The 19,126-nt window shown below is 36.8% G+C and overlaps 1 protein-coding gene across 1 annotated transcript; it reads right to left on the reverse strand.

The window, feature by feature from the left end:
- Nucleotides 1–9,756: 9,756 nt before the first annotated feature.
- LOC128240443 (uncharacterized) lies at nt 9,757–14,267 on the reverse strand. The gene is made up of 3 exons (XM_052957082.1): nt 14,248–14,267; nt 11,046–13,098; nt 9,757–10,869 (listed from the first exon to the last, which is right to left on the reverse strand). Exons 1-3 carry the CDS (start codon nt 14,265–14,267, stop codon nt 9,757–9,759), a joined length of 3,186 nt encoding a protein of 1,061 aa, XP_052813042.1.
- Between the last annotated feature and the right edge of the window lie 4,859 nt (nt 14,268–19,126).

The following is a 19,126-nucleotide window of genomic DNA, read 5'->3' on the forward strand; positions in this document are numbered from 1 at the left end:
AGGAAAATAAACACTGCCGTGAGCATTGGTTTACAATCTGCAGGTCATGAACCTATAAACACCTCTCCGTGATTTTTAAATCTTTAAGAGTTAACAGATACTCTTTCTCACAAAGAAATCAAAATGCATTTTTTTAAAGAAATTGTCTCTGCCATTTCATTTGAAATGCTGCCAAAATGCTTTTTAAAGGATTTTTCGGCAAAATATTTTCGGGTAAAATAACTTTTGAAAAAGGGTTATTAGATGTAAAGCTTGTTAAGAATTTCGAATACTATGAACACATGCCCAAGCGCTATCATCTCGCTTAAATAGTAAAATATGAAGATTAAGCAGTGTAAACGTACAGTTCCATACTTGTATCTTATAGGTTTGTTTTTTTATCGTTTCAGAGATTGGACACAATTGAAAGAGATGTTGGTACATTAACTCAGAGAGTTTCAAATCTTGATTCTATTGTTACCATCTTGGAAAAGAAGGTTGAAGAGCTAATAGGCATAGCAAATGAAGTTGTTGGCATCATTGATAGTTTATTAACGTCTCATCAATACAACATATATACATCACATAATAAATATACGTTAAAACATATATTGCCACTCAGTGTATGAGTTATAAGAGACTAAAGCACACAAAAAATAAATCTGAAATAAATAAATAGATCTAAAATCGATACATACACACAAAACATAGTATTGCACACATATTGGATACCATATATCTATTTACACGTAAGAAACTAGAAACCAATGCTAATCTTGTTTTAAAACTTAGTTAAATCAAACAAAATAAAATACTGAAAACGTTAACGCGCACAATCGTGCATACTTAAGAAATGGGTGTAAAAAATCGATTATCACCCCGGTCAGACCGTAGATGAAATGATAAGCATTTTTTTAGCTATAGATACATAAAATACCACAATAATTTATGTTCAAAATAAAAACAGCATTACTTACACAAACAAGAAAAAAGTTGATGCATAGCATCAAGTCGGCGCAATAAAACAGAGGAAAAACATGCATGCTGATAACCAAAAATGGTAATTATTTCAATGATAATATTTTTTCTTTTATGTTGGGGGTGCATATGCTCGAAGGACATTATGGTTAATAATATTGTTACAATAGCTTAAGACCGAAATTATAGATATTCTGTTGTGTGTTGTTGTTGCTTTTTCAAGCTAATCCTCCGGTTAAAACTAATTTATACCAACAATATACATACGTTTTTCTCGGAAGAAATATAGTCGATGATCTAATACATAGATCTCAATAGTATGAGATTCACCTTTTATTTGTATCAGCATTTTATGTGAATTCCTTGCTTTATATTTTGTATAAGTTTGTGTAACACATTTTAAGTATTTGTGTATATAGAACAGAGATAAAAGTATTATACATCAAGAGGGAATTATCTGGAGTTCATCTTTTCGAATGACATTTTCAAAGCAAACAATTAAGCGCTATGTTATTTTTTTCAAAACTCGGCATTTTTGCTGTCGTCAAGGGGGATTACTGCGTAGGAAAAAGTTTACAAACATAGAGGATATTGTAATAGTACCGTGTAACCTTCAACTATTTGGGCGGAAGTTGATATCAATCGGGACACCTCGGCCTGTATCTATCTCGGAGATGGCCGAGTTGTTATGATTGAGTTGGTACTTAAAATCAAAATGATAAGAAGGGATATTATAATTTAAGGTTTCATTTTCAATTAAAGTGTAAAGTTTTATAAAACATACTAAACTTCATTTTTTATCATGCAACGTGGAAACTATTGAAATCATTGTTCTGCAATTTATGAACTAGTCCCTTAGTTAGAATATTTCTAAAGTAATATCAAATATAGGAAGGGCGCCGACTAATAATACATCCTATAGTTAAGAATATCGTTGCAGGTTTTGGCACTTGACAACATGTTATTTGCTAAACTATAAGACAGCTTAAATATACCTTAAATACTGGATTGATTGTGTTCGCTTTTCCTAATAATGGCATTCGTATATTATTATACAACCTACAATAGAAAAACACATGAATTTCTGCTTCAATAGTTGCAAAAAGGACAAAGACGATCATTAAAGTTTTTCATATCGGCCCGTTTCCACTCGAATAGGGGCTACCCCGCATCTAAATTTACTTCACGCTGCCCTATGTTTTGGTGGCATAGGTTATGCCGTGCGAGGGTATATCAGCAAAATTCAATATAAGAAATGTATGATTATTGTAGTTAACTGTTTTTAAAAACTGACAAATTAAGAAAAATAGTCCATTTCGTTTTCTTAAATTATGTTTAGGTGAATGTAAGACCCTAAGGACAATGCACATATGCGTGTTTTAAATAGTTTATGGTTCATTATACAGTCCAACCTCGTTGGCTCGAACTCCCAGGGACCGGCGAAAATCCCTCGAGCCTCGAAAAAGAAATCTATGCTTTACATCCAGTTCAAGCCAACAAAGAATTCGAACCAAGCGAGTTCGAACCAACGGTTTTCGGCTGTATTGTACTGAATGTGCTTCACCATTATAAAATTATAAGCTTCATAATTGCAAACGTTAAAGCCTATTAGTCAGATGACGCTTATCTAAGAATTTGTTTTTGCATGGCCTATAAAGCTATGTTCGACAATATCATAATAAAGACGTTCATTTAAATGATCTTATCAGTGCAGTCGGGTTATCGACGTAATTCAATTAGGTTTAAAGAGAGCTACCGAAGAACGCATAATTGTGAGCTCTTAAATATACGTGGGAATACAGTTGCCAGTGTTAAATTCTGTTTTAATGGGATACAAATATTATCTTTGATATTTTGCAGAATATAGTTGCAACGTTAGAGTTGTAAGAGTTTATGAGAATAAGGATTTTTCAGTATATTATTTACAGGTGACAAATTATTAAAATCTTTTAATAAGATAACATATCGCATTGTACAAAAGCAACTATGTACTGTTTGCAATTAATTTAAGGTTTTGTTCCAATTGTAATGTCAGACAATGCCATGCTTCTTGTGTGTCAGCGATTGGAATGATGCCAGAGTTTTACCAGGATGTCACCATGCTTTGTGCGAGTATTGTCTTATCAAACACATCATCGCCAGCTTTAAGAAACATATCAAAAAGCGCAACCAGAAGAAACTTATTCTAACATGTCCGAAATGCACGACGCAATTTCAAGGTCCAGATTCAAGAACATGCATTTCTGAATGGATGGGCAAATTACGGGTAGTTTCGTGCAAACCATCAGTAATTAATGTCACAAACAATGAAAGTACTTCAGCATTCTTGTTGAAAACCAAGTTTCGGGTAAAACGATCTATAGGAGAACGCCTCCGTATAACGAAGATGATTGTTATAAATTTTGCTCAACACATGACAGTAAAAACGTTGAATTCTACTGTCTCAATCACGAGGAATCTATTTGCCATCTGTGTATTATAAGAGACATGAACCACAGGCATTGTGACCACATTGTCGATTTAGAAGATGCAAGTAAAATTATACAGAGAAGTCAAATACACAAGACTGTATTAAGCGATCTTGAAGCAGTGATTATGCACAATGGAGCTTTGATTGGTGAAATAGAAGAAGCCAGAAAAGAATCAGAAAATCAACGTGTTCAAATAGTACAAACGTTTGAAATAGTTAGACAGAAAGCTCTAAAATTCATTGATAACCACGAGAAAGCTTGTCTGAAGACATTTGACCAAGCCATTGACAATCAAGCAAAACGTCTTAATGAATTTAAAGATCAAATAAAAGCCAGTATTGAAGGAAATAAACTAACAGCAGAAGAGTTAACAGATATGACTGAGTCTGACGATAAACGTGTCTGCTTGTTTTCCACTGTTTTGAAAATATTAAGAAACAATGATAAAAAGAAAACAGATACATGTGAAAATCACGTTCAGTGCATAACAGCGAAGCTATATATACAAAATAATGATGCATAAAACCCAGATAAAGATTTTGGTGGCTTAAATATTGCTTTTGAAAACCAACAAAAGACACTTTCACCCTATCCAATTTTTGAAGCAACAACTGAAAGTGTTCTTAAACTGGTTTCGATGGACAGAGAAGTAAACCCTAAAACTCTTCAAACTGTTCAAGTTGCAAAAAGAAATAGTCAGACTAATGACGAGGTTAAACATCAGAAGCTTTCTCAATCTAAGGTTGAACAACATGAAACCAGTAGAGATGTAGAGAAGCCAAAGCCTACGGTAAAGAAGCCGGAAACAAAAGTAGTTGAATTAGAGACAGAACATCTTAAAGAGACACATACACACAATAGACATAACATGAAAGCAGATGTAAAAGAGGAAGTTGTCAAAGTAGAAGCATCTACCAAAACAAGATATTGCAAGAACATTAATTCTTACAAGTGTACCATTACACCTACTTTCAGGCGAAAAATCTGTACAACACTGATGTTTACAAATAAAAAATACGGTTGGATTTCGGATGTTCTCGTTCTGAAGAATGGACAACTGATATTCTCCGAAGCATATCCCAATCGACTTGTTCTTACGGAAAATGATTTTTCGTTCGTTTCTGAATGTGATATGGATACTTCCCCTGGCAATATGACAATACGAGATAACGGTTCCATTCTAATTTGCCAAAAAATGACTAACAAACTTTCGGTAGTTAATATGAAGGAGGACGCTGTGTTAACAGTAGAATCATATGTTACTACACCATGGCGCCCAAAGAGTATTCAATCCTTACCTAATGGGGATGTCCTAGTTTCAATGCAAGGTCGAGACTCTAAGTGGAAACTAAGCAAACTACAGCTGCACGATGACGACACCTTTAAGTCGATAAAAAGTATTAACAAGACAATTGGCGATGGATATTCACTGCATGTTGTTGTCGGTCAGACTGGGTCACTGCTCGTTATTCAATGCTGTGAATCAGAAGGAGTCGTACATGGATTTGACCTTGATGGAAATGAGAAGTTCTCGTACGAATGTGACCAGCCCAATTCTGCAACACACGATAAATATGGATTTATCTATATAGTCGGTTTTACAGGGGAGGTTCACATTTTGAAACCAGACGGAACACCTTTAGGCGTGAATTATATTTCAAACATGTATAAATGCTCAAGGATTGCTTACGATGAGAGCAATGATCGTCTGATTATCACAACCTACAAGGACAAAAAGTTACATTTGCTGAAAATAGACTACATCAATGAATGAACAATTGAAACAAGCAATACGTATCTAGAATTTCGATCAGAGGATTGTTAAAATGGATCGATTCGTAGCCATTTTATATGTCAATAGGTTCATTTTCGATCAATAGGCGGTGATCAGATAGTTAGAAAACAATTAATTTAAAGAAGAAAAAATACAAAGTTGCGATTAAAACACTCGATGTACACTTGTGTAATATTATTTATGCCTGGTGACCAATACTGTGTTAATGTCATATAAAAGGGAGTTATATGTATAAGATTTTTTTAAGTAAATATTAGCAGAGTGTTTTAGTCAGTACTCGTACATTTTCGTTTTATGCGTAAATATCTTCAATTATTTCTTCCCCCTCGGTTCAACACCAAATATTTTCAGCTTGCTTCCCATTAATGTAGCAATGTTTTGAACGTATTTAAATAAAAGGGTATATTAATTCGCACTATTTTTAACCACATAGCACCTTGCGTGTGATTGTGTTACCCCAGCGCATTATTATTTACACATGTCATGTCAAAAAGAAGTTCCCACGAAACCTGATTTTGATTTGCCGTACTAATGTCTATAGGCCTGCGGCGAACAGCCTAAATATAAAAGCTGCCATAGCTTGTTCGGTCATCTATTTTATATATTGTTAATCAATAGGCAATACTAAGCATTTCGTTCGCAAAAGTTAATGTTGATGCCTAGTGAAATTCATATGGTTAAGTATTATCTGAAAGAGTATTCAAGTGAAGCTAGATCAATACTTGTTTATTGTCGGATATCATATAACAAATATAGACTCGACATGTTTTGTATACCACTGCAAATTTCACTGATAGCTAATCTAGTAGTATCAATAGAAATTGAGAAAGCAGATACGTCTTTGTTTGTTTCTGATTATTCTTAGGTTTGTCTGGTTTATGTGATATGGACGTGTTATTTGTTTTACCTCTTAATGCATTTTCACAATGCAACAATGGCAGTAAAATACCTAAACGCAATCGCTTTAAAGGAATCAAATTTAATGTATTTAAAGGTTCAATATTGAACACGCATAATACATGTGTTATGTCATACACATCTAGGTGTTTTAGAGCTAAGCAAGTTTCACAAAAGGGGTATTTATCAGATCTAGACATTGCTGCATCTTACAAACTCAATAAACGGTTAATTTCCTTGTAATACAATAACATTACTGCCAATCAGTCCCAATCCAAACGATGCTGCTTCCTACATAATTTCCATGTATGGATTTAGCGGACCCCAGTTTCTCTGACCGTTGCTATGCAGTGATCCAGATATTCATTGACGAAATTAACCTTCTTTCACATTTGATATGTTTGTGTTGAGTGTACGTTGTGTGCGCCTGGTTCTGTCTCTGTTAAATCTTAGCAGTATGCCTTTAAACATGGGATTTGTTAGAGTGTCTGCTAGTGGTATGCGCCCCCAGTGGACTTGTGTTAAGAGAAGTCGTGTTTCACTGCACTGTTTCAAGGCAGTAATCCCATCATGTATCGGTAATGTATGTAGTATATGTGTGGTACTGGTACACAGAGAACAATTTGGGTTGTTTTTTTACTACTGGACTTGTCCATGAATTAACATTCGTTTCATCGTTCTTATTAATTTAAGATTGTAAAGGCAAATGAAGGTTGATAGGAATCACTCTTGGGATAAAGTAGTACTCCGTCCTTCCATTAAGACCAAGAGAACGTTCCGCGGACAAGACCTGTAGTGTGAGAGGCGGACGCCTATACCTTTATGTCACTTTCGTTCTTTAATGGTGTTTTGCCTTTGAACCCATGAATAAGTACAAAAACACTATTTACTACGTTTAGACGGACGGATCAAAAACCAATTATGTTATTTTTGGAATTACTGTACTAATACGGATACAATTGTTTGGATCAGCAAGTAACAATCTGTAGATGTTATATTTTGTTCGTTTACTTCATTGTGACTCATTTAAACTAACATATAAAGCTTTATGAATTGATTTTGACATGTTATATTTCAATAAAAGGCATACCTAATAGTAATTTGATGAAACCAGCTTATAATAAAATATTATTATTTTTTACGGGCACTCTATATACTAGTGATAAACGGGTCATTTGTATTTACCAGTCATCTGTTGGAAGTGTGGTTTAAGCGTCCGCCCCCAACAAAAGTTTGGCCTGAAATGGTGCAATGCGGTGTACTTATTCTTCGATATTGATAAAGCAATTAAACTTTATTTGAGGGGCGCGCGCCAAATATTCACCTAATTTTATAACAGTTCTTATTTCTTCATACAAAAATACCATGTTATTAAATTAAATATGTGACCCATTCCCTTTGGGTTTAATTTGTGACAAGAGTGATGTTATCCATTTTCAAATATTACCACATACTTTGATGAAGGATTGAACTCTTTTCTCTTGATTGATTTCAACAAAAATCGACGTGTTTCCTCATTGACTGGTAAACATTAAAAGGCAGATACAATTTTGGTATTCAATTCCATGTTCTAAACACTTGGACAATTCCAGTCGTGTAATTTCTTTTGATTGTTTGTTCTTGCAGTAACGAAACATTGCTTTTCAACAATTTGTCTATAGGGCATTATAACAGTCTTATGTTTCCATTAAAATGGAAATAATTAGCACTTCTGGGTGTGTTATGGAATTTCTTCAGCAATAATTTCCGAGACGGAGAAAATTCGGAGGAAGTAATTTTGGAGTTATTAATCACTGGGAGTGTCTATAACCCAGTCATGAACGTCCGAGTGCTGCTAGCTATTCAAATTCATGATAAGAAGTGTTAAGTTTAGCTTTGTGTTTTAAGTTTACTAACAGTACAATCTTATGCGGAAATGGAGCTTAACTTTTTATAAATAAAATTCAACAAGAAATTTGTTTTAAACCCGTTCAAGTAGATGGGTAATATAGACAATCGATACTTTATAGATTCAATGGACGCTGAAAAACCGCAACGCATTCATTCAGTGGTTTATACCTCAGCTTTAATGTTATACATACTGCTATTGCGATGCTCTGTGTACAACTGTCAGTCGATTATTTTTTGAGTTTAACAAGTATAAATAACTGAACAATTTAAACATATTATTGTAATGGTCTTGTTGGATTTCATTTTGAGTACAAAACGATTTTTTTATAAACACATTGGTTGAAGAGAAATATGAAGTAAGTACTTAACACCCTCGTACAGTTTTTGACCATAGATACTCTTACTTTTGTTTATGATTTGATTTTAATCACACAACGTGCTTGTGTCCTTTCATAAATCTGTAGTTGTCTAAGAGCTAAGCTTATTTCACCAAATTATATTTATTCAAATCTTGACCCATTTTGAGGCATTTATATTTTTGTTAACAAGATTCTAACAATTTTAACACTATACAATAACTTGTGGCTTGACAGTGATTACTTCAATTTTAGACCGATAGTTGCATTTTGGTAACCAGATAGTAATTTCAGTTACTTTTTTACCATATATTATTCAATATATATTCCATTTTAAAGAATATCAATCCAGAGGCCACAAGCCATCGTTGGCTTGATTATCGGGAACATTTTGATACACACACTTTATTTAAATTGTTTGAAGACATTTTCCCAAAAAAGCATACGGAATGTCAACCAATCTCTGTTCACATGTTTTCTGCGTTAGGTTTCCTCAACTCCTTATTAAACCAAAACATGTTGTGAAGGATATATGTTTGCTCTTGACAAATGTTATACCTCGAAACACAATAAAACTGACATTTGAAACGTTTTAATTCTTGGTATTTTCCACGTACTTTCATATTGTGGATGGCCCTTAAAGAAATATGTGTATTGTGCGCTTAGAGTTGGGATCGCTAATCATTGAAGTACTTGGGGTCTACCTATTAGTTTATTATTATTTGTTTATTTATTAAGTTTCCTCGCTAATGCATACTTTGATTAGATTTAGCTTTTACGTTTTTACTTTAATCACGATTGTTGGGATAAGATTGAGGTCTGTGGACGTAAACTGTTTTAAAAAACAAACCAAAAATAGTGTATAGTGAATGCATAATAAATTTAGCGTCTAGCGTGCTGTAAAAAAACAATATATTAAATAATAAATAATAATATATAAAAATATATTACTTTTATGACATGCATTGTTTTGTTTGAAACGTTTATATCATGGGTCTCGAAATACCTGACTCAAACATATATAATGTATATATTGTAATAAACATCCAAGGAAATGTTTGCGCAAAGCAAGACAGTCTACAATGTTACTTTGACTTATTACAACCTTGCAACTTAATATTGTTTCACTCAAAAATGCATTCTTACCTCGTCATTATACTTTCCGTAATTAAAACCAGGAGTTCATCAATACATATTCTCTAGCAGTGTACGTCGGTATTTTTTTTTATAAATTCACACTTCTTGGTTCCGTGAAAAGTTTGCATTTATTCTTAAGTGACTGTGGTGTGACTGTGGTGTTCCGTGTGTGGTGTGACTGTGGTGATCCGTGTGTGGTATGACTGTGGTGCTTCCTAATCGTGGTATGACTGTGGTATGACTGTGGTTCTTCCTATGTGGTCTGACTGTGGTGTTTCGTATGCGGTATGACTGTGGTGTTTCGTGTCTGTTCTGACTGTGGTGTTCCTTGTGTGGTGTGACTGTGGTGTTTCTCGTGTGGTCTGACTGTGGTGATCCTTATGTGGTATGACGGTGGTGTTCCGTATGTGGTGTGACTGTGGTGTTCCGTGTGTGGTGTGACTGTGGTGTTCCGTATGCGGTATGACTGTGGTGTTCCGTATGCGGTATGACTGTGGTGTTTCGTGTGTGTTCTGACTGTGTTGTTCCGTGTGTGGTATGACTGTGGTTGTCCGTATGTGGTATGACTGTGGTGTTCCGTGTGTGGTGTGACTGTGGTGTTCGGGATGTGGTGTGACTGTGGTTTTCCGTGTGTGGTACGACTGTGGTGTTCCGTGTGCGGTGTAACTGTTGTGTTCCGGGTGTGGTGTGACTTTGATGTTCCGTATGTGGTATGACTGTGGTGTCCCTTGTGTGGTGTGACTGTGGTGTTTCTCGTGTGGTCTGACTGTGGTGATCCGTATGTGGTATGACTATGGTGTTCCGTGTTTGGTATGACTGTGGTGTTCCGTGTGTGGTGTGACTGTGGTGTTCCGTATGCGGTATGACTGTGGTGTTCCGTATGCGGTATGACTGTGATGTTCCGTGTGTGGTATGACTGTGTTGTTCCGTGAATGGTATGACTGTGGTTGTCCGTATATGGTACGACTGTGGTTGTCCGTGTGTGGTGTGACTGTGGTGTTCCGTATGCGGTATGACTGTGGTGTTTCGTGTGTGTTCTGACTGTGTTGTTCCGTGTGTGGTATGACTGTGGTTGTCCATTTGTGGTATGACTGTGGTGTTCCGTGTGTGGTGTGACTGTGGTGTTCGGGATGTGGTGTGACTGTGGTTTTCCGTGTGTGGTACGACTGTGGTGTTCCGTGTGCGGTGTAACTGTTGTGTTCCGGGTGTGAAGTGACTTTGATGTTCCGTATGTGGTATGACTGTGGTGTCCCTTGTGTGGTGTGACTGTGGTGTTTCTCGTGTGGTCTGACTGTGGTGATCCGTATGTGGTATAACTATGGTGTTCCGTGTGTGGTGTGACTGTGGTGTTCCGTCTGTGGTGTGACTGTGGTGTTCCGTATGCGGTATGACTGTGGTGTTCCGTATGCGGTATGACTGTGGTGTTCCGTGTGTGGTGTGACTGTGGTGTTCCGTGTGTGATGTGACTGTGGTGTTCCGTATGCGGTATGACTCTGGTGTTCCGTATGCGGTATGACTCTGGTGTTTCGTGTGTGGTCTGACTGTGTTGTTCCGTGAGTGGTATGACTGTGGTTGTCCGTATATGGTACGACTGTGGTTGTACGTGTGTGGTGTGACTGTGGTGTTCCGTGTGTGGTGTGACTGTGGTTTTCCGTGTGTGGTGTGACTGTGGTTGTCCGTATGTGGTATGACTGTGGTGTTCCGTGTGTGGTGTGACTGTGGTGTTCCGGATGTGGTGTGACTGTGGTTTTCCGTGTTTGGTATGACTGTGGTGTTCCGTGTGTGGTGTGACTGTTGTGTTCCGGGTGTGGTGTGACTTTGGTGTTCCTTATGTGGTATGACTGTGGTGTCCCTTGTGTGGTGTGACTGTGGTGTTTCTCGTGTGGTCTGACTGTGGTGATCCGTATGTGGTATGACTGTGGTGTTCCGTGTGTGGTGTGACTGTGGTGTTCCGTGTGTGGTGTGACTGTGGTGTTCCGTATGCGGTATGACTGTGGTGTTCCGTATGCGGTATGACTGTGGTGTTCCGTGTGTGGTGTGACTGTTGTGTTCCGTGTGTGATGTGACTGTGGTGTTCCGTATGCAGTATGACTCTGGTGTTCCGCATGCGGTATGACTGTGGTGTTTCGTGTGTTGTCTGACTGTGTTGTTCCGTGAGTGGTATGACTGTGGTGTTCCGTGTGTGGTGTAACTGTGGTGTTCCGTGTGTGGTATGACTCTGCTGTTCCGTATGCGGTATGACTGTGGTGTTTCGTGTGTGGTCTGACTATGTTGTTCCGTGAGTGGTATGACTGAGGTTGTCCGTATGTGGTATGACTGTGGTTGTCCGTGTGTGGTGTGACTGTGGTGTTCCGTATGCGGTATGACTCTGGTGTTTCGTGTGTGGTCTGACTGTGTTGTTCCGTGAGTGGTATGACTGTGGTTGTCCGTATATGGTACGACTGTGGTTGTACGTGTGTGGTGTGACTGTGGTGTTCCGTGTGTGGTGTGACTGTGGTTTTCCGTGTGTGGTGTGACTGTGGTTGTCCGTATGTGGTATGACTGTGGTGTTCCGTGTGTGGTGTGACTGTGGTGTTCCGGATGTGGTGTGACTGTGGTTTTCCGTGTTTGGTATGACTGTGGTGTTCCGTGTGTGGTGTGACTGTTGTGTTCCGGGTGTGGTGTGACTTTGGTGTTCCTTATGTGGTATGACTGTGGTGTCCCTTGTGTGGTGTGACTGTGGTGTTTCTCGTGTGGTCTGACTGTGGTGATCCGTATGTGGTATGACTGTGGTGTTCCGTGTGTGGTGTGACTGTGGTGTTCCGTGTGTGGTGTGACTGTGGTGTTCCGTATGCGGTATGACTGTGGTGTTCCGTATGCGGTATGACTGTGGTGTTCCGTGTGTGGTGTGACTGTTGTGTTCCGTGTGTGATGTGACTGTGGTGTTCCGTATGCAGTATGACTCTGGTGTTCCGCATGCGGTATGACTGTGGTGTTTCGTGTGTGGTCTGACTGTGTTGTTCCGTGAGTGGTATGACTGTGGTGTTCCGTGTGTGGTGTAACTGTGGTGTTCCGTGTGTGGTATGACTCTGCTGTTCCGTATGCGGTATGACTGTGGTGTTTCGTGTGTGGTCTGACTATGTTGTTCCGTGAGTGGTATGACTGAGGTTGTCCGTATGTGGTATGACTGTGGTTGTCCGTGTGTGGTGTGACTGTGGTGTTCCGTGTGTGGTGTGACTGTGGTTTTCCGTGTGTGGTATGACTGTGGTGTTCCGTGTGTGGTGTGACTGTGGTGTTCCGTGTGTGGTATGACTGTGGTGTTCCGTGTGTGGTGTGACTGTGGTTGTCCCTGTGTGGTATGAATGTGGTTGTCCGTGTGTGGTGTGACTGTGGTGTTCCGTGTGTGGTGTGACTGTGGTTTTCCGTGTGTGGTATGACTGTGGTGTTCCGTGTGTGGTGTGACTGTGGTGTTCCGTGTTTGATATGACTGTGGTGTTCCGTGTGTGGTGTGACTGTGGTTGTCCGTATGTGGTATGACTGTGGCTGTCCGTGTGTGGTGTGACTGTGGTGTTCCGTGTGTTGTGTGACTGTGGTTTTCCGTTTGTCATTAAAAGATCTGGTTATTGTGCATCAACTTAATCAGAATTACTATTTAATCTAAATTGATAAATATTAATATATGTCTAATATAAAGGATAAGTTAGTTCGTAAACCAAGTTCTAAGCTTCATAAATTTTAATTTATATATTTGTAATCTTTATGCAAGTGTACATTTGTATTGGTTAATTTAATCATACAATGTAAACCTGAGTATACGGATGTAATATTGTCATAGTTTTACTTAAAGTTGGAGAGCACTGTCCCTTCAATAACGAATGCAATTCCAACATGTGAGTAGGAGTTTTGTCCCCTTCATCAACCTAAAGTAGAAATCAAAACCCTCTAGGCGCATTTAAGGATGTGTTCTATGTACTGTCAAATTACTTGCTGAAATTAAAAGTATTAAATAAACTTTAATATTTGTGCTCTGAGTCTTTCTTTTGTATAAACATTATATTGAGCTATAACAAATTTAACATTTGTAACGCATGCTGGAAATTAGTAATTCGCGTTCACATTGGGTCAAATTGCTGTGTTAAACTTTGCTATTTCACTTACAATAATTAAGCAAAATTCGTACAATACAATTCGTGTACTAAGAGTACTTGAACTATAAGTGTGTAGTCAGAGAGTAACTATATATTTATATATAATTATCAAACACATTATCTAGCTGCTATAAAACATCAATGATATGTATGGCATAACATATTTTAGTGTGTACGATCGGTACAAAATAGGGTACTTTGTCTTAGCTGATAATCGCAACAAACGTGCAAACGGTTTTTATTGGTGTTATCCCACGATTTGTTTGGGTTAGCTGATATCGCCATAACCTTTCAGATGCTGATAAACATCATTAAACCTTTAACTGAATCGCTGACCAATCATAGGCCTTGACCCCAACATTTTACTTTAAACTGTATCGCTGACCGTTTATAGGCGGTGACCACAATATTAAACTTTAAACTGTATCGCTGACCGTTCAATGGCGCTGTTACCAGCCTAAAACTGTAAACTGTATCGCTGACCGTTTATAGGCGGTGACCACAATATTAAACTTTAAACTGTATCGCTGACCGTTCAATGGCGCTGTTACCAGCCTAAAACTGTAAACTGTATCGCTGACCGTTCGTAGGCCGGAACAAAGCCAGTAAACCTTTACCTGTATCGCTGATCTTTCATAGGCGGTAAAAGAGACAGTTAACTTTACACTGTATAGCTGTCCGTTCAAAGGCGTTAACAAAGACAGTTATGCTAAAACTGTTTAGCTGACCATTCATAGGCGGTAACATACGCCGTTAAATTAAATCTATATAGCTGACCGTTCAAAGGCGGTAACAATGACAATTATGCTAAAACTGTTTAGCTGACCGTTCATAGGCATTGAGCACAACGTTTTACTTTAAACTGTATCGCTGACCGTTAATAGGCAATGTAAACAACGATTAACTTTAAACTGTATCGCTGACCGTTAATAGGCAATGTAAACAACGATTGACTTTAAACTGTATCGCTGACCGTTAATAGGCAATGTAAACAACGATTAACTTTAAACTGTATCGCTGACCGTTAAAAGGCAATGTAAACAACGATTAACTTTAAACTGTATCGCTGACCGTTAAAAGGCAATGTAAACAACGTTTTATTTTAAACTGTATGCCTCATAACCTAAATCAAAAAAATATTAATGGCTCGTCGTATTTGTTTTTCTTAGCTTAGATCATCTTGGTGTACTCGTCCATATTTATATTTGTATTGTATAGTTAGTAGTAAAATTAGAGCTGTGTCTCAAGAACGGATTACAATAACAGTTATATCAAAACGTAACATGTCTAATAAATTAAGTAATTCAAACATTTATAGCTTATAGCTTTGTATGTATTATTATTCACATTTTATCTTAGACAGTGATGTGTTTCCTTATTTCTTCACGGTTTTTAAATCCGATTGTTAATGGAATGAGTTCACAAGAATTCACAAGTTTAAATTGGGATGATAGATTTGTGGGTTCATAGCATATGAGCTTATCTGCTTTGATCGTACAGACAGTTTGAACGTACTCAAATATAAGCAAAGAAAAATGTTCGTGCCAAAGTAAAGAACCTATCAATCCAGGGAAATTGCCTTCCAAACACTTTATTTTGAGAAAAGGGATTTTCAGTCCAAAAAATCTCCGGGGAATTAAAACGAATCAAACAATTGCCATTATCATTTGCTATTACCACTTTGCATGTGATCATGCTGTGTTATTTACTGTGTTATCCCAGACGTTTCTTGTATATACCAATATTGAGGCATGTGAGCTGAATGTACATGAATTAGGGTTATCTTTGGTACATTACATATTTCAAATGTTCTAGTGAAAGGTGCAGATGCTTGCATCTAAACAGTATATAAACAAACCAAGTTCTAGCAGTTGTATCACCACATTGGCCTACACAAGTTGAAGTATTATAAAACATGTTCGGCAAATAACAGGAGAAAAAGAAATAGACTGGCTTAAGTAAAACAAACAGTTGCTGAACGAAAATCAATATTCTATGAGTCTAAATACTTGACATAGATGCTGCATATGTTTGCAGTAGCGATTTGTTGGCCTTGTGATGAAAAAAAAATGTTCAAAATTGTTTATATCATGGAATATGCCAGACGCTCGGAAATGTTTATATACAACAGCACTGAAATTTTGTCACTGAAATTAATTTTTATGATAACTGCTTTAGGGACGAAAATAGCGATGATTATTGGCGGGAATTACTTCTTATCTACATTTTATGGCATTCCTCCTGTTAACGAATTAAGAAGATTACACCAGATCCAACAATTAAACATCTATCATAATGTACAATGTCTGATAGTCCTTCATTAAAAAGAATAACAACATGAGGCACGTTTGCCAGCTTTTATGAGGAAATGGCTGCGTGAAATGATAAACTGATGGGAAAAACTAATTTACAAGTATATCAGATGTCAAGAATCCCTTCAATATATACCATGAGGAGCTGGTATTAAAGGGTTTGGAAAATGAGGAAGCGGAAGCAAGACGACACGCAACAGAAGGGTGTTTGACGAAAACTCAAACCTACAGCTACATCAACACCAAGGTACGGTTTATATGAATTGATAACACGGTTTAGTCATTTATATATACCTATAAGCTGTACATTAATACAGGAATTATCATAAACCAGTGCACCTGATTTTTATGCTATGGTCACAGAAACATTGTAATTATTATTTTATTTATTAATGATCATTTAATAGATATCACAAAAAGTTTATTCTTACCTTTTAAAATAGTGAACTGAAATTCAACACATTAATTATTCAACTTGAAATTAAAAGTGTACTTATTGAAATGATATGTTCTGAACGGCAAAGACAAACGTAAATAAAAGTATAGCTTGATATTTCTTGCTAAAAGTCTTTTCTCAGGAACATGTGTTAGGAATTTGATAACAATGAGATGCCAGTATTTATTACTACGTGGCTGGCCGAAGATTATTATAACAGAGCTGTAAATAAACACTGACAAGGGTAGCCCTAATCAAAATGATAAGTTTTGAGGGCAACAACCCTGATACGGTTAATCATATCCTTAGAACTGAGCCTTAAAAACTTTAAAGAAACGCCTTTATTGTAAACAATTTCAAAGAATAAATGTATTAAAGTCAGATACCACTAAATAAATTTCCTATTGACTAATTTGCATGCATTCGGAACTCCTCGGTCATTTTTTTCGTAAACAAACTCGGATGTATTTGACGGTGTACATACTCAAAAAGGGGTACGTTTAAGTCCGCTGCAAGTAGATCGCGTAGTAATATAATTTAGCAGTTTCACTTTAAGACGTAACTCTTGGAAATGTAAATGATGTTTGCAATAGTACACTTTACTGGCAAACAATTTAAATTTTGGTCAATAAATACATCTCTAAAACACTACATTTAATTAAAGGATATAATTCAAAAGTTTACGAACTACTTTTACTGATGTACGGCATACATCCGAGGTTGTTTTCGATAAAAATGCCGAGGAGCTCCGAATGATTTGCATACAATATAACACTGATTTTCGGTGCTTCAAAAGCCCAAACAAAAATTGGGGAAAATGTCAATGTGTGAACTAAACTTTAAAAAAAATAACGTTTATCCTAAAAAAACGCAAATGGTTAACGTAACCACTGTGTATTAGAAAAAGGGCCAATATCCGTTATATAAGGACAAACTATGCGGTGAAAAGGTAAACAATAGAAAGTAGGTCAAGAAGATCAAGAATGCTCAGCCAGTTTTTCGAGCACAAACCATTCAGGTTTACACCTACGAATATGGTAGGTAGCCAATGGTCTGAAACGGTATCATTATGATTTGATTTAGTGTCGTATGTCAGTTAAAAGGAAAAGGCATGAAACAATGAGTAGGCACTTCCGAATTGGTGTACTTTGTCCTTAACATAAATTGCAAATTGTTTATCTTGTTAGTGTCTGTATTGTGTCAGTAGGCCATGAAAAACCTTAAATTACGATTTGTTGAATGTATTTGTGGCATTAGTGTTTAACGTTAAAAAGTGAGATAAAGATTCAATTACGAAGTGATATTGTTTACCGAGTTAATATGAAAAATGTTAGTTGATTTAGTTTACAAATATCTGTTTTGTGATTTCCCATAACACTTGTACTCAAGTTCTTCCTTATAAAACCACTGTATTAAACTTCAGGAATATTGTGAAAAACTCAAGGAGGCACTTTTGTCTGCGCCGACATACTTGTTTTGTTTAAGTTTCCCACTTAAGCTGGAGTAAAACATGTATAAGTGCTTTAACGCATATTCAAGGGATGCAATATCCTTGTTATATAAAGAAATAATGTTTCTTCCTGTCAACTTTCAAAATTTCCCTTTTAACAAAAATAGCAACGATTTCCCCTTTCTCATGGCCTCGGCCTCATTCTCCAAATGGCGAAAGACAGCTCTGGATAATAATTTTCTTGGTAAGGTGTTTTACACAAAGCATACACCGGGTCCATATCACGTACAAATATATCAACTTTGGTTCGTTGTAGTAAAGAAAAACTTCCACCGTGCACGGAAAGTTTTAAACATAAAGGAGGAAGTGGTTAATAAGTCCACATATACTCCTCTAGACTGATATAATCTATTTATGTAAGTATTTCAAACATGTAATATATTCAGACTTTTTACTTTCAAACTGTATAAAATCAGGCCTTGCCTGACCAGGTTTTAGAACATGCCTTTGCTAAGTATGGGTCGTCAGAATTTTGTATGTATTGTTGAATCCATATTGTCAAATATTGTTTTAGTCACCATTATAATCATAAATCAACTTTTCTAAATAAAGATCTATCATTGTGTTCCAGTATATTCAGACCGTGTACTCTCAATATGTATAAAATCTGGCCGGGCAAGCCCATACCAAGTTTCAGAACATGCCGTGAACATGTTATGGGTCGGAGGAAGAAAGTCAATTAGATTCTAGTTCAAAGGCATTCGCACAGTGTGCCTGCGAGAAGGTCAGCAACAAGGTTATGCGTCAAAGACACACACGCAGAACCAAGTGCGTTTGGCTAACATTGAAAAATAAATGCTTACAATATTGTTTGGTTGTCTTAGATTTACTCAATACGTATATGGAAAGCGAATTAAATTTGATATCAAGCCTTTACTCATTGAGGACGCCGTTTTGTGCCATAACACATGTTACAAAGAATAATGATGCAATTACGGCCTTTTTATACTCCCCGGAGGCTTATAGAGATTTATCAGTGAAATAAAATTGATGCGTCACTATTTTGAAAAAGTGATAAAACTTTTTGAAAATCCACCATTTAAAAAGGAAAATACTTATTTTCAGATTTTTCACCCTTGTTCCTTAATCAAACTATAATTATAGTTGCTCTCCTTGTGGCAACCATTGTAAATACAACCTATTTATTTTGATTTTTATCAAGTTACTTGCTATGAACAGAACATGTTTACTGTAATATATGTGCTATTAGGCGTCTGCTACAAAAACTAAATACAAAA

Source organism: Mya arenaria, chromosome 7 (assembly GCF_026914265.1).
Source record: "Mya arenaria isolate MELC-2E11 chromosome 7, ASM2691426v1".
Taxonomy (NCBI): Eukaryota; Metazoa; Mollusca; class Bivalvia; order Myida; family Myidae; genus Mya; species Mya arenaria.

Coding starts and splice junctions, on each gene's coding strand:
- LOC128240443 (XM_052957082.1), bottom strand. CDS start 14,267: ATGAAAGATCAGCGATACAG. Junction 13,099..14,247: donor ATGAAAGATCAGCGATACAG/GTAAAGGTTTAC, acceptor CACAATAACCAG/ATCTTTTAATGACAAACGGA. Junction 10,870..11,045: donor ACCACTCACGGAACAACACA/GTCAGACCACAC, acceptor GGAACACCACAG/TCACACCACAGACGGAACAC.